The 22094-nt window shown below is 38.0% G+C and overlaps 1 protein-coding gene across 1 annotated transcript in view; it reads right to left on the bottom strand.

The window, feature by feature from the left end:
- Window positions 1-6435: 6435 nt before the first annotated feature.
- DCC (DCC netrin 1 receptor) overlaps window positions 6436-22094 on the bottom strand; it is a 631926-nt gene continuing 616267 nt past the window's right edge. Inside the window, exons 29-30 of the mRNA XM_042961575.1 lie at window positions 9558-9700; window positions 6436-7133 (exon numbers count right to left, since the gene is read on the bottom strand). Coding sequence (XP_042817509.1) covers window positions 7044-7133; window positions 9558-9700 — 233 coding nt within the window. The 3' untranslated portion in view covers window positions 6436-7043. The remainder of the gene's footprint in view (window positions 7134-9557; window positions 9701-22094) is intronic.

Below are 22094 nucleotides of genomic sequence, written 5' to 3'. Positions count from 1 at the left end.
AAATCATTTTTAAGTTCAGTAGCATTAAGTATATTCGTGTTGTGCAGCCATCATCACTATCTATCCCCAGAACCCCTTTCATCTTCTAAAACTGAATCTCTATACCAATTAATTATTCTCCATTGCTGTATTTTCCTAGCTACTGGCACCCACCATTCTACTCTCTGTCGCCATGAATTTGACTCTTCTAGGTACCTCACATAAATGGAATTATATACTATTTGCTCTTTAGTGACAGACTTATTTTACTTAGCATAATGTCTCCAAGTTTCATCCATGTTGCAGCATGTGTCAGAATGTCCCTCGTTTTTAAGGTTGAATAATATTCCACTGTATACATACACCACATTTTGTTTATTCATCTGTTGATGCATCTGCAGATTGCTTTCATCTTTTGGCTATTGTGAATAATGCTGCTGTGAACATAGGCATCCAAATATCTGTCCAAGTCTCTGCTTTCCATTCTTTTGGGTATATGCTCAGAGTCAATTTGCTGGATCATATGGTAATCTGTGCTTAATTTTTGAGGAACCATCATGCTGTTTTCCACAGTGGCTGCATTAGTTTATATTCCTACTGATCAGGCACAAGGATTCCAATTTCTCCAGGTTCTTGGTGATTTCTTTTCTCTAGATGGAATGAGTATGAGTTGAGGAAGACAGGGAGATCTAGGTGATCTTTAAAGCCCAACCTATCTTGTCACCTGTGATGCATTGCCTTCAAGAAAGAATTTACTAGGTGGTTCTCTACTTGCCCCAAAGGGTTAATAACATTTTTATTAGCACATGACTTTCTCTTAGAGAAGAGATTACATGCCCAACTTAATCTTTCAATACTCACAGCAATATATTGTTCAATGCATATGCATCCCCATGTTCTACTATTGATAAGAATGAAATATCTGGATGGAGAGAGCATTACATTTATTTGGTATTGGTGTGCTGAAATGGAAATAAAAATAGAGGGGACTTGCCTCGGGGTATATTCCCCCAAAACAGACCCTGACATGAGAATCTGTGTAAAAGTGATTAAGAAGTGCTCCCAGGAGAGACCATTAGGAGAATGGGGAAGGAAGGAAAGAGAAATGACACAAGCCAAATAAGGTACTATGTCTAGGGTACAATATTTTGGAGCACTGTCACTCCTCAGAGTCACTTTGGCTAGGTCCTGTAGGGGAACTTTAGAGATGACTTGGGTTACACCTCAACATTGTTCCAGTTGGGGAAAACAGGCCAAATTATTGACCAGCTATTGGTGAGGTGTGGTCAGGGATTTCCAGCTCTCCTTTGCATACAGGCAAAGTGAGTTCTGGCAGCTGGGGGCAGCCCTCCAACAAAAAGACATGGGTATTTGCTGTTGGGATTGAAGCCACACTGGGCATGTGCATGAACATAGTATAAGGATCCGAAGGGATATGGCAGAGCACTCCAGCCTCTGCCACAGAGGTCAAAATAAGGCAGTATGTATCCTGAGTATAATAGACAGGCAGGGATTAGAGTTGGGCGCATTTAGTGTCAGCCATTTAATATAAATAGCTTGGAGCGCCTGGGTGTCTCACTCGGGTGAGCATCCGACTCTTGATTTTGGCTCAGGTTGTGATCCCAGGGTTGTGGAATTGAGCCCTGTGTGTCGAGCAAGGAGCCTGCTTAAGATTCTCCCTCCCTCCCCCTCCCCCTCTGCTCAACTCCCCCGCTCACATGCTCTCTCTCTAAAATATATATATACATATATATATACACATAAATAACTTGAAGAAAGAACTTTGTATCAAAACTTTATTTATTAAACAAAAAATGCACCATTGGAATAACATTTCTATAAAAAATGAATATGAGACTGTTCTACAGTGATTACAAAACCCCCTTTTTCCTCGTGTGGTAGTATACAAGATCGAGTGTAGAAACAGTCATTGTTTTAAACTGTAAGCAAGTATCCTTTCTCATAGAACAAGATTTACACTTAAATATTGCAATCACTAGTCTAATTTGGTTAACAATGCTAGAGTCTTGACAATTTAAAGAAACTCTTTGTAGGCTCAAAATACCTTTGTTTGTTTAAAGGTGTTTTGTAGCAACAAAAATTTTCTTTTTCCACTAAGGCTAGTTAAAGCTGTAGTATACCCATTTCTACCAAATAAACCTACCACTAGCACACTAACAATTTGAATTGCAAAGCCCTTTGAGAGAATGAGTAGCACTGATCTGCAAAATGCTGTCAGAATATTTTAGATTTGGTGTTATCTTGTTTGAATGACCCTGGAAAGGGAGAAGGTGGTAACGATGAAGCTTCAGTGGAGGCTTTGCCTGGACTTATCCTCATACTCAGCAATGGACAGTTCATTTCCAAAGTGGTCCCTCTGAGATATGGAACACTGCAGCTTTAATAGCCGTATCTAGATTCCCAACCAGATCTCCCTTTTTATCATAAATTATCCAAAAAGAAGCCACTCTAAATAATAAATTAAATATTACTTATAAAAAGTACACCCCAGACCCACCCACCCATCCCCCAAACAAGCTGACAATTCACAAAGTTCAGAATTGTCAGGTTTACCCTACAATAATAAAAAACAGCATTTCTCCTCCTCTCCAACATTCCTTTCTTGCATCTGAAAATACGCTTTCAGCACACAGTGAGATCCCTTGGCCCATGCATCTGTGACATCTTGCAGAGTTTTGCTGTTGCTCTCCAACCAACAAAAAATTATAGGATGGCAATGTACAAAGGCTCTCTACTGAGAGCAGGAGAAGAAATCCTTCAGAGTGCAGCCAGAAGTCGCCAAGTGAACGTTACCCAACAGTGGCAATGCAGAGCGCAGGAGTAAGATGTATTTGTGGATGTGGGCGTGGTATTTGGTCTCCTATATAACCTCACTGACCAGGAAATACTCAGGCATTTATTTTCATCATTACCTTTTGGACGTAGGTATTTGGATAGCAAAGGACACTGAAACATGGGAATGTGTCTTTTTTTCATTGGAATGGAATATCACACAAAATGTCTATGATTTTCTAAGTATCTACAGTAATTTAAAACATTGGAATCAAGCGAAAAGCTTTTCTCTGCAAGATTTAAGTGATTTCTGAAATTCATGAGAGAAATAGACATTGAGTAAAATGTTGCTCTGAAAGAAATTTTTAAAAGAGAGAGAAATGGTAGATGTGAGATGTGAGTATATGCCTGCTTCTGCAGCTCTAGAATGTTGTGGGATCTGTGTTGTATACATGGTTATGAACGGGCTAGGATACTAGCCTCTGGCCTTAGGACAGTGTGCAATTGCATGAAGTAAACTAGTTGATTGAGGGAAGGAAAACAACCTTGTTCCACATCTATTTTAAGGTTCAGATGATTTTGTTTTCTGTAAGCATAACTAAAACTAGGGAATTTTTTCTATTTGTCTCTGTCTCATGGACTAGAGATGGAAATTCTAAAACCACAAGTTTGAGTCTGGGATCCAATTTCATCTGAAATGGCACGGTGATTTCTTTAGAGGTGAGATTTTTTTTTTGTTGGAGTTATAGTTCAGCTGCCATATATGAAACCCTCTATTAAATTTGGAGGAGATTTTAGTTATTTCTCTAAACAAAATCAAAAGACGGATGTATCAAAAGGGTGGATAAGAATGAGTAATCATCTTCCAATACAGACTATGAAGGTTTCCAGAAAAATCTACTTAGAAATGCTTTATTGGAAAAGCCGGTGAGTGCCAAACTTTAAAGTTTCCAAATATTGTTTGGAGCAACACACTAATGCAGGGTATCTCTCCGTTTGTAGCTCCTACCAAGGCAGAGGACCAAACATACATGTCGTTTTGACCACTCCTTATTTTGAAGAGAATAATGTTACATCCAATCTCTCGTATGAAGTTTTAATAAGTTCACCTCTTATATCCCTGGCTTGATCTGTTTTTTCTCTCTCCCTCTCTCTTTTTTTCCCCCCAGATTATTCAATTGAGTGTGCATTTTATAATACCCAAATGTAAAGTTCCATTATTTAAATATTCTAGAAGCTTATAGCCCTATTCTACAAAGAGGTAGCTATGAGTGTTTTTTTATTGAATATGAATCACTAAGAAACATTTAACTTTTGGCTACAGCATCCTCCAAATACGCTTTATGCATTTTGAGCTATCTGCATTTTTGTGCGTTTAACAAGTGCAGAAATTTCTAGAGGAAAGAAAAAGAGCTTTCTTATCGGTATGAAATACAAAAGAAAAGTACCAAACTTTTTCAAGAGGAGTTTCTGGCCTGACAGTTCAGTGCAGTGTAGAGGAGGACTGAGCAGGCCCTGCCAAGTTTTATTTTCTTCTTTTTCAGGGAGAAATGAGCCCTGGTGGCAGAGCTGCTGGTTGGCTGTCAAATATCACCCTATGGGAGTCAGAGAGATTTATGAGCTTAAAGAGCCCTGGATGTTATGAACTAGGCTCGAAGTAGGAACAAAATAGAGGCCATCTTGCAGTGTTCACAGATTGCTTCTTGTCAAGAGATCAGAAGACTGGGAAATTAAAAAGTGACCTGAAAACTTGAGCAGGCAGTTGTATACATAGGTGAACTCTTTGAGATAGTGGGGAGCAGAGTTTTACAAAAGCTGTGGTGAAGTCACTGCGCACTAAAACCATTGGGTAAAGGGCACGAGAGTCTCTTAAGAGGATTTAAATGGATTCTACTATATCTTCAAGGCATGAAGCAAAGCCTTATTGGCATTACGAATTACTAAAACAAACCATTGTATTTCTTTAATGAAGAAAGTTTTAAGAGCATGCACCAGAAATATACCTCTCACCGAAAACAGATAATGCATATGTTCGTGTAGTTTTACCAATTTTTATTTGTTAAGGTCAGTGACTTTGACTACAGTCAACTAGAATTTTGTGAAATTCTAGTTCTCTTGATTGTCCAGATACAGTCTATAGATTGAAGATGTGACTCTATCTGAAATTTGAGACTTGTAGCCTGTTTCAAACAGAGCACTCAGGATGTCATTCTTTGGGTAGAGAATGCTTTCAGAGAATGTTCCTTGTTTATGAGTATTAGAAAGGGGGGGCATTCTAGGACCTCGAGTGGTAAAGCTAGCCTACTGAACATCTTCTGAAGTAATGAATTATTTCTGCAGTATTCGGGATTATGTTAGGAAATGCCTTGTTCCCGGTCAGCGGAAGGTTGTCTACCTAAGTGCCCAGATTTTGAACAAGAATAATCTGCCCTATAGAATAACGTCACATAGCTCTTCAGAAGAACTTCAAGAAAATCTTAGTATATTGAAGAAGCACTCTTGTTGAAGGAACAATTTCACAAATGGACCGGACTTTCTAATGAACCATTTGAACAAGCCCTCTCTTTGACATCAGATTTCCTTCCCGACATAAAACTGTAAAAAAATAATCTGAATTATTACTTCTGTTACAGTGCCATTTTGCTCAAAATATTTTATTCAGGGATTCATATATAATTACCCACCTAATAAAAGGAGCTATTAGGTTGTAAAGATCCTATCCCTTCCATGCTCTTTTAAAATTATGACCTACTCAAGCTTGAAATCAAAGACAGAGCTGAAAGGAATAATTCAGCTGAAACTCTCTTATTGGGTTTTCAAGTCGCCTAACTGATAAATATGCAAATTAGCTCCCTTTTGGCGATTCAGCTGCATAAACAGGGATTAACTCCAAATGCAGCTGAAAATTCAGAAATGAAAAGGGTGCACGCAAAATGTTCTTAATTTCACCTAGTTCCAAGCTGTAGATAAACATGGTGATAGGAATTTAAAATTCTAGTTCACAATGAAGATGCAGCTCTGAAAAGCATCCACTGGATTTATAATGTGTCAGAAGCATCAAGAGGCACCTTCCTCTCTGCATCTCAGGCAGAGTGTAGGTTCCCTTGACAACAGGGCTTGGTGGTGGCCACTGACCAAAACTGCCCCCTCTGAGTCAGTGAGGAGCCTGTCGTGGGAAGTGACATCACTCAAAGGCAGGTACTGTGTGCAACTGCCTTCCATTTTACTTCCCTTCCTCAGGGCCTGTTCGCAGGGAGTCTGCCATTTCCACAGAGGGTGACAGGGATGTTGGTCAGGAGGCCAAGCAGTGTGTAGGAGCTGGCCACCTCAGCCAAGGCTGGCAGCCATGGAGAACTCAGGAAGGGACAGGACGGAGGGGGGGAAACACTTCCGTCCAGACTTCTGAGGAAGATGGCCTTGGTGAAGCTTTGAAATGTCATCACAGTGTGATATGGCACAAAAGCCACCCAGATTGAAACGTGTCCTATTACAAGCTTAAGCACGTAAATACCGTGTGTCTGAGAAGATTGCATATTGTATCCTCTTTCAGGAAACAGACTGTTACTGGCAAGACACCACTAGTTGCAGATTTTTACATTCCCGCTCTTCAGACACAAATATTAACCAAATACTTGCAAAGATGGGTGAATTTTATAGCCGCTTGCTAATACCCACCACTGGTGCAAGATGAATGTCTGAGTTACAAAACATAAGCCTTCGCTGCCTTTTGTTTGTTGACTTATTTACTTTTTGTGCTGTCAAGAAAACATCCAATCCTTTGGTGCTATGTAGTAAGAGAATTTCCGTGGGCGCTTTGTACTTTGAAGCTGAAAACGAAATAATGAGCTCGCACTGATTTGCCATGGGATGGGACAGGCTTCAATAATGCACTTGCATTTTGTGAGACTAGACCTACAGGAAAAGGATATGACAGGCCTCGATGAAGGAAAACATAAGCATTAGTTATGACGGTGTGGTCACTGCAGTGGCAAAGACCCAGGACTAGTCTAGCAGCTTCAGCTTTGACACTGCAGTGAAGACGTTTATTTACTTTTGTTTAGGGACCCCATAGTAATCATTGTGAAATTCCTGATGCCTATGAAAGAAGGGACACTTATTCCTTCTGAACCGCTTCAGGATCCTCCGTGAGTGGTCCTGATTGTTGACCTGTACACTGGTTAAGAGTTCTTGGACACAGGTGTGCTGTTTATGGGTAATTGGTATGCTGCAAAGTTCCCGGAAAATACACCTCATCAATTGGGTAATACGTGTTAAAAGGCCGAGCCTGTGATGGCATTAAGTTGCTTCATTAGCCCTTCCAAACTTGCCATTTGTTCACTCAAATCATCCTGTTCATACACCTACAGAAAGAATGAAAACAAAAGTTAGGACAGGTGAACATCAATACATTCCCTTTATGAAGGCAGTGGCCATGTCTAGTTGGTTTCCTCTGTATTCTCAAGCATGACACAGTGGCTCATAGCCACAGCGAGAGGCTGTGCTCAGAATAGAAGCATTGAATGAAGATGTCAATAAAAGAGGTGGTGAGGAGAGCAATGATTGTATACTGTTTCACTAACTTCATCCCTGTGTTCAGGAAAAAGCTTTAGAGTGAAAAGAAAAAAAAATCTCATTTCACACTGTCTAGCTGTGTGGTCTCAGTTAAGTTAGTGAGCCTCTCGGATATACAGTTCTTCTCAGCTACAAAATGATGATTTCTATTTCATAGGCTAAGTATCTTGTAGCATGTTTAGTGACTATCACAGTGGCCAGGACATGGTTCATATTCAATATGTTCTCCTTTTTCCTTCCCATCTCATCCAGCAGGATATGAACACAATGTATATCACCATGTTTCTCTTCTGCATAACACAACATAGGTACATTTTTGTGTGGGAGTTTGATGGGCTTTGCCTTGATCAGTGAAAGGTCTGAAGATTATGGCTTTGTTTTGCAGGTGGAAACAAAATTCTCGCCCCAAACCAGAGTTGGCTATGTGCATGCACAGCACAGTAGTAAAGGCAATCTTATAGCCACCAATATGATTGGTGGGTAAAATGAAGAGGTCAACCTGCAGAAGTCTTAATGAACATATTCTCTATAACAGCTTTTTTCTTTCTGGTCTCAACATACCCTTTATTTTGACTAATGCAGATCTGCCCTACTTGATCATTCTTGGCCATTCATTTGATTAAGTTATTGGGCTAATGAGGCCTGAGTCATGATTTCTAGTTCTGTATAGGACAGAAAGCATTACTCACTACCTGGTCAGAATGTGTATCTAATCCTGCCAAATAAATACTGTTGATCCCAAGAGAACACTGGTGGAGCTTATATGGGGGGTACGTCCTCACTCACTCTAGCGCCAAGGAAACAGCTGAAAATGCATGGTATTAAACTAGTTGAAATTGGTATGTCTTACAGAAATCTCAGCATGTCAGTGAATGATTTGGTCATATACCATATAATCTCCAGAGCTGAATGGGAATTGAAAAGTGGACAATTTGGCTCAAAAGACTGGTCTACATATGAAGAGTGAGGTTGAAGGGAGGTGATTAGTTGATAACTCATTTCCTAACATGTTTGTTGATAACTCATTTCCTAACATGTTTGTTGGTTGTTTTTCTTGAATTATCTAGGTATCATTGTGTAGCACAGCAATCACTAGCCACATGCAGCTATTGGATTTTTGAAATGTGACTAGTCTGATTTGGAATGTGTTATATGTATAAAATACACACCAGATACTGAACACTTAGTACAAAAAATGTAAAATATCTTTTTAACATCTTTTTAATATTTATTACACGATGGTAACATTTTGGAAATATTGGGTCAAATGAAAGATATTGTTAAAATTAATTTCATTTATTTTTACATCTTTTAATGTGGCTTCTAGGAAATTTAAAATTACACATGTAGTTCATATTATATGTCTATAGGACAGTGCTGATCTAGATTATTTGCCCTGTGTCTCTATATCCTTTAATGTGTAATTTTACTGCTTTTAATATTATACCTTTGGCTATCACTCCTTAGAATCAAACTTAAATGCATATTGGTTCATCTGACATTACAAGATGAGCTATATTACATAAATTTAGGAATCTGATCTGACTTGAGATATGGCCAACCAACCCTGAGACTAAACAAATATCGTACTAAACAGCCAAATCCTGAAAAGTAGTGCAATGGATTCCTATAAATTTGAATCTTTTTAAAGCATACAAAAAGGTATGTTAATCATATAATATACTTGTGCCATTCACACACACATATTCAGTAGTTTCCAAGTAGTTAAAATATCTTATTGTTTGCAGTACCAAAAACAATAAAGTTAAGAAAAAAAATGTACATTCAAATGAGATGATTCTAACCTGTTATTTCATCTTTTTTCCCCCTTTCACTGTGATTTTTCAAGGCACATATGTCAGTTTTTTGCTCTCCTTTCAAATGCTTTCCCTTGAATTATATTCAGAAACACTCCAGAGTTTTCTAAATTTCTGCTTTTAGGTAGCATCTTTTCAAATCTCCCTTACAATGCATTTGGGGAGAACTGTTCTGCTCTCAAAATTTAGATTTTTGGTCTCCACTGATTTTCTTTCTGAGTTTTCTAATGTGATCACTTTCTAGCTTTTTCCTCTAGCTACAAACTTTTCCTCTCAAATAACTAAATAAAGTCACACATTCTGTAGTCATCTGCTTGTGTTTTTAAGATTGCTTTTTGAGTACAGCAGTAGTCACTGCTTCACCTGATGCAGCATAAATTTCAAGGATGGCCTTACGTTGGCTGGATCCTCTGTTGCTTTGTGGCTTTCCTCAGATACTTCAGGAGCTGTTGGCACAGATACAGGAAGCAAAGGAGATCTTGCCTTACCAGCCAACCCAAGAGAGGCTGTTTTAACATGAGTCTTGGGAAGAGCAGGCCCTGAAATAGAAAACACAGAGTGATGAAAGTAATGTATAAAACATTCTGGGGAAAAATCTCTCAAGTGTGTAAGCCAATTCCAGTGGGTTGGCATTGATTCTAGGTTATTGTTCATTCTGTAGTATAGAGATGGATTATGACACAATAAATGGGCTCATTTTATTTCTATTGAATGGAAGACAAATTCTGATTAGGTCTCTTCAGATGAATCTTCACCAGTCACATGTAATTTCAAGTGGATTCCAAATCATGCTGTGAAAAGGTTGCCTGGGCATTCCAGACTGTTCATCACACCCTACAAAGTGTCAGTGGAACTCATTTGGTGCCGGTCTCAGCTTTGGGCCAGAAAGCCCTGTGTTAGCCCGCCTAAATGAAGCCTAAATTGTTGAACAGTACCGAGGGATATTTGTGCAATTAAAAGGTATGGTCACTCTTGGTCTCCAAGGAGTATTAGATGTTATAGTAAAACAAAATCCTTCATGGCTAAACTGATAGAATCTCATTATTAATTCTCTTTTGGGGGGGAAAAAGTTATTCTGTCTTTACCAGTATAGCTTCTCTCAATAAAAGAAATTCTAATGTTCATGAAAATCATTTGTGGGAACTGCTGAGTTTCTACTAGATGACATTTCTGTTATAAACAATGGCTATCTTTTCTTGGGGGATCTGAAATTTGCCTTATAAATCCTGCTTAGCTTATAGCAGTGATATAATTTGTCCTTAGAGCCTAAAATAAAAGTTTTATGAAGGCTTACTGAATCAGCTAGTATACCTCACATACCTAAGGACTTTGTCATTCTTAGCTTTGTAACCAAAACCTCAGCATAGAAGTATTGAATTAAACCATGGAAAGAAGTTTGCCCAAGTTCTCTTGTATCATCAATAATGACATTTGAGTTCTAATGATCCTAACAGTGTACTAATGCAAAATCTGGGGGGAAATTTTTTGTTTTGATCATACTTTGGTCCACATAATCCTAGTTAATAAAACTCAGAGGTTATTCTACAATCAAAGAAATAGCGCACATTAGCTTATTGGGAAAAAATAATGCAAACAGTCTAATAGGCCAGCACTTGGGTATATGCTAGGCAAAATAGCATGACAAATCATAACAAAGAACCTTTTCTCATCCCTTCATATTTATATGGCTTGACATGAATTCCTTCATACTTGTTTTCTTTCACTCTTAAACTTCAGGGATCAAAAGTTTGCAGTTGGAGTGATTTATCACTAGAGGGTGATCTTAAGTTTTTGGTAGCTCAGATGAAAAGAAGTACAGAGACAGGAGTATGAATCATTTTCTTTAAGAGAGAATATAATATTAACTGAATGTCTACTAAACTCTAGACCTATGCTAAGTACTTTGTCATTTTAGGGAAAATAACATAGTGGGGAGAATTTGGGATTTATCAGTCTAATCTACATTCAGATCCTAGAAAGCTCAGCTGTGTACTAGCCATGTAATCCCTTGGTTAACTGACTTAACTTCCCTTGCCTGTTTAGTCTTCTGTAAAAGGGGAATGATAATTTGTGAGGATTAAATAAGATGAGGTAATTAAGGTGGTTGGTGCCTATAACTTGTTCAAAGAGGGCAAGCTATTATTAATATTTAATTTTCAAAACAATTCTACCAAATGCCATTATTGTCAGTTCATATATGAGAATGCCAAAGTGGAGAGAAATTAACTTACCCAAGCTCACGCATTTAGAGAAGGGCAGGCAGAGGAAAGGTTTGTACCAAGATATAACTAACTCCACTGAACAAATTAAGGTTCTATCATTAATGTGTTGATCTAGCCCATCCAATATAACTAACTTGAGGGTAGAAACTATTTACTGTATTATGGTTTCTCATGGTTGAATTGATTTTTAACATAAAGGGGCAAACAAAATTCTAATAAACCTCTGCATGAATTTAAACTACTTTTATTACAATTCTATTTAAATATATATAAACATAACACATGGCATAGCTTTTATAAACTTGTAGTTCTTATACTGTGCTATTAAACCAAAACACATTTGAAATCAAATAGCAAAGTCCTATAAAATTAGCACAATTTAAAGTTACATCATTTATTTAATATGACGGATGAGGTAGTTTGGATAAAACAAAACAGCCATATAAATGTGGTACTGACTGCTATGTCAAAAGTCATTTTGGATTTGTCTTATATGCTCAGTTTTCACTACCAATTTCCTCTGGTTGAACAAGAGGCAAACCTTCTTTCTTCTGCAGAATGTAATGCCAGTTAGTCTCCATTGGATATGAACAAAATATTTGTATATTAAATCTACCTCTTTCATTTTTCTCTTTAGACTATGACTATAAATGCAGTGTTCTTGGAGCCAACTTAGTTGTAAACTCAAAGGCAGGAACTAAAACCCCTGGCAAAGTGATGCTATAAAATGGCTCTCCAGATGCTCCAATATGTGTGGTTGACAATAATATTGTAGATAATTAAGTGAAAGCACAAAGTTTAAAGAGGAATTTTCATAGAGGGCTGGTGAACCTTGAGAAGGTAGCTATTGAACCCCTACTTTGAGTTACAGTTTCTGGATTATGTTTATCTTCCCTTCTAGAATGTTCACCATGCTTTGCTTAAATCTGAGTTTAGCTTTATTGCCACAGAAAGCTGCTTCTCTTAGAACATTCCACGAGCCACCTCTTCCTTCCCTATATTTAATAGAGTAGGTGCACTTTAAAAACTAACACGGATTTCTGTACATATCCTTATTTATCTTTTATTTTTATCTCTAATTTTGACTTAGGTTTTCTTGATTATGAAATCTACTTATTTATTTTTAACTTTTAGCTTTAAAATTTTTAATAAACTAAACTATGTCTGAAAAATTTACACTTCAACTCTTAAACATATGCAGTGTGTGTCTAATGCATATTGGAAATCAATTCACTTTAACATAGATATCTGCAAAGAGAATGACACAAGAAAAAGTCAGTAACAAAAGCATAGCTTATTGTGTAGGAAATTCAAACAAGCTGTGCCTGTTTCATCCTAGGAAAGATACAAGAATAAAGATTATTTTAGAATTTATTAGATTGTTCTATAGAATTCCCTAATATTTATTTGAGTACTTTTTTTTTGGTAGTTTTGCATGTGGGGAAATTATAGTTCTCACTATAAAAGTATATTTTGATGGTGTATTTTCTGCCCTGGATCCTAAACACTTGGGGAGATCCACAGTGTATTATACTGCATCTAAAATACTTATATTACAATATGATGCAAGTATGCCTAAAGAGTACCATAATTCAGACCTATTATAAAGATCATTATAATAATTGATTTTCTCTAGTGTCCAGGCAACAGTTATACATTCAGAACCTACTGAGTGTTGAACAATATACAAGACACTGCATTTTACAAAAGGAACTAAAGACATTGTTTCAGCTTCAAAGACCACACAGAGTGTTTAAACCTCAAGTGACTGCCTTTTCTCAAGTAATATTCACAGATTCAAAGAAATTCAGAATGCTGGCCCCTTGAGGGCTCTTGGAGTTTATCTAGTGACCTTCCCTTTATTTTGCTGAACAGAACACTGAGGTCCCTGGAGATCAAAAGATCAAGGTTGAATTAAATTCCATGAAATTCCAGTGTAGGTGAAGAATCTGAACCCTTGTTTAGAGTTCATTGTTAATAGGGTTTGTCTGATGTAGTTTATGGCCTTAAATATTTTTCTTTCCCTTTCCTGGATGGGAATTAAGAAAAGACTATAAGGGAGATTTCTCAGGAGAGATTTTCCAATATCCAAAAAGACAACTTGGGTCCCAAAACTGCCCTTTAGTAAAGGGGAGCAGATATTGTAAAACAAAGACTCCTATGAAAACATGCTATATTTGAAAGCGGATGCTCATGTTCTTACATGTGCACTAGCTCTGTTGCTATGTTATATTTGCATTTGGAAAGATTCAGCATTTTCTACTCTGAACCACCGCTGTTTTAAGCCTGGACACTGGTGAAACTTGGGTCCTTACAAGCTCACCAAGTTGAACCTCTTCCCTTACTTATGTACTCGTAGTTCACCATGTGTTACAGGTTCCTGTCTGGATTTTCTAGTGTGCATCCTTATCCTTCCACAGGGCCATGAGACATGCCTTTAATCCTTTACCTTGTGGCTTACTCCAATGGTTAAATTCTGAATTCATTTTCTACACCATTCAAACCAAACATCTTTATATGAAGTCACCAGTCTCATGGCATCAACTGTGTTCAAGTGAGAAAGCGGCGTAATCATTTAGCATTTGTATTAGAAAGTGATGGCTGGGAGCTCAGTCCAATCTGAAGAGGACACTGGGAGCCATCTTGCTGCTTCTTACCTACTGAGGAATTCCAGTTGTTGAGGGACCATTCCTTCATATTGAAGCTTCCTAGATTTCAGTAACGGGGGTGGGGGGGGGAGGGGTGTCGCCACACTTCCTCCATTGCAGTTTGGCCTTTTCTACACTGCCCTCAGAAACCAGTTTAAAAGCCAGCTTTGTTCTTGCAGCCCTGGTCCCCCCTATTCTCTATGTACTCATTCTTCACCCTCGGCTGCCTTTGCTGTACCCGGGGGTATTTGGACACACTGAAAGAGAACCACAATCCTACTCTCCCAAAGAACTCATGGAAACAGTAGCAATTAGAGAAACCATTTACATTAGGGTATTGAACTTCTGTTCTTCAACGTTGAGAATGACAGAATTTTTTTTAAATTTTTTACTTATTTTTGAGACAGGGAGAGACAGAGCATGAACAGGGGAGGGTCAGAGAGAGGGAGACACAGAATCCGAAACAGGCTCCAGGCTCTGAGCTGTCAGCACAGAGCCCGACGTGGGGCTCGAACCCACGGACCGCAAGATCATGACCTGAGCCGAAGTCAGCCGCTTAACCAATTGAGCCACCCATGTGCCCCGAGAAATGACAGAATTTTTGATAGCTTTTCCTACTTTTTGTAGATCTAGGGAGTAACCAAAAGAAAGACAAAAATTAAAAGAATTCTTTCTATGGCTCTCAGCTACTAATCTAATATAACCTTAACCTGGTAGTCAAGATTCTCTGTGATCACTCCCAACTATGAAGGATGACTTTCAGATGTGAACAAGGAAACCCATGTCACTTTCAGAGAGGATGTGAACAAAGCTGAGGGGGGCAGAAGTGATAAGAGGGCTGGCACTGGTGCTCTGAAGAACTGTCTCCCTACAGACTGGCCTCTGAGAGATGAGAGGTTCCCAATCCTGAAGACCAACCTGGTCTTCATGACAAAAGGTTTCTGATTTCTTGTATGACTTACTTTTTTTCTTCTGAGAGTAAAATATGTATGATCTATACAATAAATTCCCAAAACAGAATGTGTGTTCAAAGAAATAAATATTGAAATTGAGTCCTAACTTGGGACTTAGGAGTCCCAATTGTATAGTTTTGTGACTGTCGCTCCACAGCCTACTCTTTTGGTCTCAATTTCTTTGTTATCTATAAAGGTCTAACAATCTAATCTTTAAGCGATTAACTAAAAAGTATACAAGGAAGGAGAACACAGCTGTTCTACCTGTACTTAACTTTACATTTGGATTTCTTTGCTCTCCATAAGATTCAGGAAGCATTAGTTAATCCAAGGTGAAAAATGAATCCAAAGAAATCTCTGGCAAGTATATCCTTAAAATTCAATTACTATAATGTAGGAGTTGAACTGGTGCCTTCCACAAGAAAATGTTCTATTATTTTCTCTTAAAATTATTAATGAGAAACCATAACAATTCTGGTTGTTTTGCTGTTTTATTTCAAATAAACAATGGACAATTCAACTAAAAATAGGCAATGTTAAATTACTGTGAGTTTACATTACCCATGATTAATTGAAAAATTTAAATTTACAAATGCTCAATCTGAAACCACTATAGATTTCCCCCTACCCAGGGTGCATGTTGAAGAAGTGTTTCAGGCGACCCTTAGGTAGAACACATGATGCTGATGTGCTAAATAAATGGGCCTACAACGATATACAACTAATTAAGTGAGCACTGCTTTGGTTTTAATGTTACTTTCCTCAGCAGGACCCACTAAGGGGATAAAATACAAATGAAGCTGAAGATCTCAGATGGGCCAGCCGTGTGCATCAGGTGTAGATAAGCAGCCTCAGCAGGAATTTACTGTTTTAAGCTTTATTGTCACAGTACAGTTATTAAACATTTCATTTGCTCATTAAGTACATAATGTATGACTGCCAGGTGCAAACTCCTGCTAGCATCTTCCTGCAGAGGGTTCTCCCAACTCAAATGATTCTTGGTGAGAAATGTGAAATTAGGCTGCAGCAGGAATGGAGTGAGCAGAGTCCCATGAGTCAAATCAGAGGCCAGTGGGGAGCATGATTTTGATTTCAATATTAATTTTCACATCTTTGCCTACTTTCCCCCATTTTCTGTCTCATTTTCCACTTCCTCACCCTTAAGAATACAGACAAAATGGGTAGTTTTGAAGAGGCTTGGGTTCACATCTCCACTTGGTTTCTGACCCATTCTGTGATGCCTGACAAATGAAATGGCCTGTCTTGGTCTAGTTTCTACGTGAACCATAATTTCATTCTCACATATATTTACTATTAAGTAACTACTTTGTTCTTTGGGGGAAAATGGACGTATCATACAGTCATACACACGTCTCACATGCAAAGAGCTTTTGAGGCTTTGGAAGAAATAAGAAACATGTACACAGGAAATGTGTAATATTCTCTAGCTTTTCATGTTGACAATATATTGAACAAAAAGTGAGTGGCTGTATTAATCTCGATACAATAGCCTCAGGCATTCCTCCTGAGTGATCGAATTTCAAGCATGTAAGCTTTGGCATCAATCTTAAAGCATTTAGTCTACCATGTGTATTCTATTTTAAAGGTGAGAAACATACCTAAAAGTCACTTCTGGGCACAGAACCTTTGTGCTCTTCTAACCTCCTCTCTCTTCAAAAATAAGGGAAACACCAAGGGTGTGTTAATGAGGTGCTTCTGCCTACCTCTCTAACCCTTTGTAACCCTCCCCCCACCCAATGTAAGTTGCAAAGGAGGGGCTACTGTGAATAACAAGTAAGGTGGCTTTCATTGAGCTACCTCTCGGTGGAAGGTGAGAGGGTGGGACTAATATGCTAATGGTCACCTCTCAAGTTCTTAAACCTGCCTGTGCTCTGACTCCTAATTCTTTGGCCTTGAACTTTCTGAAGGCTGCATTCCTTAAGCAAAGAAGGAAAGGCCCTAACTTCAGCAGGGCAAGTAGGTCTCTACTGTCTGTTCTAGCTCACAGCTCATGGGTCCAATAGTACTGCAGCCAGGGAGGGAGGAAGAAGTCTCCCAGCCACTACTACCCAGTTATTCCAGAGTTATTACATGATTTGCTAGGATCCCTGATTTCCATTTGGTTATCAGCATTTTTTTGTCTATTATATCCATGAACTAGAACCCAGAGAAAGAAAGGGTAAAACTCAGGGGTCCTCTCCCTGTCCCAGAGGTACATAAACTCCAGTAACACATCTTCACCTACATCATCTTATATACTCTTTTTTTTTTTTTTTTTAATTTTTTTTTCAACGTTTTTTATTTATTTTTGGGACAGAGAGAGACAGAGCATGAACGGGGGAGGGGCAGAGAGAGAGGGAGACACAGAATCGGAAACAGGCTCCAGGCTCCGAGCCATCAGCCCAGAGCCCGACGCGGGGCTCGAACTCACGGACCGCGAGATCGTGACCTGGCTGAAGTCGGACGCTTAACCGACTGCGCCATCCAGGCGCCCCTCTTATATACTCTTTAAAAATAGGCCTTTTAAATAATATCTTCATTACTCATGTCTTGGAGATGGGAAAGTCAAAGTTCAAAGAAGATAAGGGACTTGCTCAAAGCTATTCAACTGGTAAGTGGGGGTTGACTACTATATTCTTAAAGTATATGCTTTTTCTTAGACAAAAAGAAAAAATAAAATTCTACAAAGTAGGCTTTGAAGAAAAGCAGAGTGAAGTGGACAAGAGATTGTTATGCTGGAAAGAGAAGGAGAGTGTGGGCAGGAGAAAAAGAGAGAGAAGACAAGTTACAGTGTGAAATGGTGGTGGTGGTGGTGATGGAGAGAGTAGCAGAAGGAATAAATCAGCATATTCCTGCTCTCTTCCCTATCTTGATCCCAGTTAGACTCATTTCCAGCTAAGCAGTGAAACAGTGTGAATATAAACATCATAGCATCATATAACTGAAATCTCCTGATGCCTTGGAGAAGAATCATAAATATGGTTTATTATTAAGTAGATAGTTTGAGTTTGCCTTTGTTTGAATAATGCAAGGGTGAAAAATGTCTTTGAATATCTTTCCTCTTTTGTACCCCTTTTTCCTTTTGGGATGCCACTCCCCTACACACTGCCCCTATACCCTTCTTCCTGGATACCCAAAATGAAACACCAAGAGTCATCATACAGCACTACATCCTTCCCCATAAGAGAAAATGATCCAATAATTTAACTATTGACAAACTGTTAGTAGCTTATCATCTTTCCCTTCTTGGGTTTATTTATATTTTTTACAGTTAAATATTAGAAAGGGCAACATTTTGGATGCTTTTATTTTACTAATGAGTTTTCTTTCACCATTGCACCAGGGTAGAAGAGATGCTCTTGCTTCCTAGGAAATCCCTCAAATCTGATGTTAATATTTTTCTGTCTTTTTTCTCTAGGTGACAGGTGTCTAACTTATGCTTGAAGTACTAAATAATAATCCAACAGGTATGTTAATTCCTTCTCTGAGGTAATACCAAGATCTAATAGCCCCAATTAAGAAGACATGCTTTCTTAGTTCTACCTATTTGTGTTCTGTTGCACATTGGAATCTAAGTCCTGAATTCACTGGGCCAACAGTAACTGAAGAAAATAGCAAAGTTTCCAAAATATTGGAGGGAAGAAAGTGATCAACTGTGTTGAAGACATGAGTTAAATATTGTCCCAGATGGCTCTGAATCCATTAAAAACCCTGTATACAAGGGAGGTGTTTATTTTACATTTATAATGGGTAAGGGAGAGCTTTACAGAAGGATTTAAAGGGATCTAGAAATAGTCGTTCTATAAAGTTTATGTTGGAAAATAGTTACGAAGGATGAATAAAAAGCCCTCAAGGACAAAAACACTATCTAATGTGTCTTTTTGTCCTTAGGACTTACAGCAGTGCCTAATCAATACAGAGTAGAGCTGACATCATACTTTGTGGAATTTATTCCTGAAAACAAGCTAACAATAAGCAGAGGAGGCTGCAGAGATTCTGCACTCATAATTCAGTTTGTTTCTGCTTCTTCTTGATTTAGGTACATTCTAGAATAAGAAAGGTTTCAGGAAAATCATCAATGATCATGAGAAATGAATTCACCAGAACACTTCTAGATCTCCCCCTTTCTTTTGATGCTTTTCTGAGGTTTCCTGATCACTTATTAACAAGAAAGAAACTACAAAATCAAAACTAAACACCTGAGTTGTTTATTGGCAGGCTCCCACAACTCAAGTTATATAGGTCTACTCTGACTTCCTATGTTATTTTGCATATAATGCCCAAGTCAAGAGGCCTCTCAGTTAATTTCCTGGATATTTCAGATCATTTTTAGATAGTTTGCTATTAAAGGGATATTTGTAGCTTCCTCCCAAATTGATAGTTTATTTTTTTCTAACTTTTTCTAACTCTATTTTCAAGAAGAAACAACAGGTTTGAGCTCTTTGTTTATGTCAATTCATCAATTCAGATAGTTTATGCTCATAGGAGAAAAATTGTCAATTATATTTTTTATGAAAAATAGGTTTAAAAACTTTTCTGTATTACCTCATTTTTGCTATTCTAGTGATCAAACTTCAGAGAAGCCACATTTTGAATTCATAAAGAAATAAGTGACTCTGCATAAAATTTCCATATGGTTTCATGAAAACCTCAGAAAAATGCAGAAACAATGCAGAAATCCAGACATCAGTCTCATACAACTTTTATAATTATGTACTCTGTGGGGAATGCCATCATTCTAAATTCATCCACATTAGTATGCAATAGATTAAATTTCTGGTATATTTCACATGATGTATAAATAGAATGATTTTTACTCTCCAAAAATCAATTTATTTTGTAAATATTGGAAATATCTCCTTTTATAAAGACAATTAGCCATAGAGGATTCTGTTTTTATAGTATAACCTTGATTATTCAGAACAAGATTTCTTAATATCCTGTAATACTTGATTTTTAAAATCTGGTTTTGTTCTTTAATAGAAGTCACCAAATCTCTCTTTGTCTCTGTCTCTGTCTCTCTGCCTCTCTGCCTCTCTGCCTCTCTGTCTCTCTCTCTCACACACACACCCATACACACACACACACACACACACACACACACAAATGGATATCTAGACACTGTGACCATAAATATAACTTCCAGATTATATTTTGGGGTTAGTGAACTATCATATTAACCCAATCTCTTCCAAGTTTTACAAGTATACCTCTCAGACTGACCAAAGCACAACATGAATAGTATTCATGTCACAAGAACATTTTAAAACCTTAGAGAAACTTAATTAGTTAATGAGGCGATCATATAAGTCAATGACCATATAATTTAAAAATATTTTCGGGGCGCCTGGGTGGCTCAGTCGGTTGAGCGTCCGACTTCGGCTCAGGTCATGATCCGCGTTCGTGAGTTCAAGCCCCGGGTCGGGCTCTGTGCTGACAGCTCAGAGCCTGGAGCCTGTTTCAGATTCTGTGTCTCCCTGTTTCTCTGACCCTCCCCTGTTCATGCTCTCTCTCTCTCTGTCTCAAAAATAAATAAATGTTAAAAAAAAATTTTTTTTAAAAATAAAAATATTTTCAACTGTCAGAGTTAAACGCCATCACTGCTTCCACCCAAAAGAACATGTGTACCATTAAGGAAACAAGCTTAAGTGAGCATTTCCATTTTCTCCATCAAGAAATCAACTTCTTTTCTGTATTTTGCTGCCATATTTTTAGGGGTGGTCTATCTTGCACATTACCTATTTATTTATTCACCATGGCTCTCTCAGACATCTGGCTTTTGACCTCACCAATCTATAGAAATGTCAGATATAAAGGTCATAAATACTATCATAATTTTTCAGCCTAATAGGTATCTTGCCTTGTAAACCTTTCTACAGGATTTGTTGGTATTATGTTTTCTCAGTTCTAAGATTCATAGAAATATTCCTGAAACCAGGATACTTCTTACAATTGATTCTGTACAAATACTATAGTTTTTATTTTTTCCCTTATGATTATACAATCAAATCAATGGAATACTCCAAACACAATAGCATCTTATACACTTGCTGAAGTATTTAGGGGTAAAGTGAATGGAGGTCTGCAATGTCCTTTGAAATGCGTCAAAAATTAAGGTGGATGGGGGCGCCTGGGTGGCTCAGTCGGTTGGGCGGCCAACTTAGGCTCAGGTCATGATCTTGCTGTCTGTGAGTTCGAGCCCCTAGTCGGGCTCTGTGCTGACTGCGCAGAGCCTGGAGCCTGTTTTGGATTCTGTGTCTCCCTCTCTCTCTCTGACCTTCCCCCGTTCATGCTCTGTTTCTGTCTCAAAAATAAATAAACGTTAAAAAAATTAAAAAAAAAATTAAGGTGGATGGATAGATGAATAGATATATAAGAGGCAAAAATAGAAAAAAAAACATGTTAATGATAGAATCTAGGTAGTGGGTGTAGGGAAGTTCACTGTAAAATTTTTCTGAGCATTTAATATTTTTATAATAAAATATTAGAAGGGAAAAAGAACTATGGGAACTTTGCATCAAGGAACCATTGTATTTAAAACTGCCTTGTCCTTGAAATTCTTTCCCTTCCTGGCTTCTAAAAATTATACCACCATTGTTATCCTACCTGTGGTACCTCTTTCTTTATTCCCTCATAAAATGCAGATTTACTTTAAATTTCATTTTTCAAATTTCTTCTTTTCCTTCAAATTCTTTTTCTGGGAGTTGTCATCTATCTATGAGGCACTAAAACTTTCACCTCTCTGAAAATGATTCTAGGATCCACTTTTCAGTTGTGACTCCATCTTGAATTCCTACCACTTCCCCACATCCACAGTATATCTGCATTTAGATGTCTCCTGCCCCTTCGTGCTCAGCAAACCCTACTCTCTGACTCTCCCTTTCCTCTCAGAGAGTACCGTCTCACTCACTTCCCTCTTTCCATTTGTTTATAACTGTGGTCCTCAAAACCTAGGATTCAGACAACTGAGCCACCTTGGACTTCACTTCCTCCCTCATTCTCCATAGCCAATTATTCACTCAACTGCCTGTTTGTTCTTTTGGAAGATAAGTCCAGCCACTGTCTCTTTCATCTATTTTCACTTCCATCAATCCACATTACACACTTTCC

Source organism: Panthera tigris, chromosome D3 (genome assembly GCF_018350195.1).
Source record: "Panthera tigris isolate Pti1 chromosome D3, P.tigris_Pti1_mat1.1, whole genome shotgun sequence".
NCBI lineage: Eukaryota > Metazoa > Chordata > Mammalia > Carnivora > Felidae > Panthera > Panthera tigris.
Note: the sequence above shows the minus strand (reverse complement) of the source record. Positions and strands in the feature narration are given on the sequence as shown.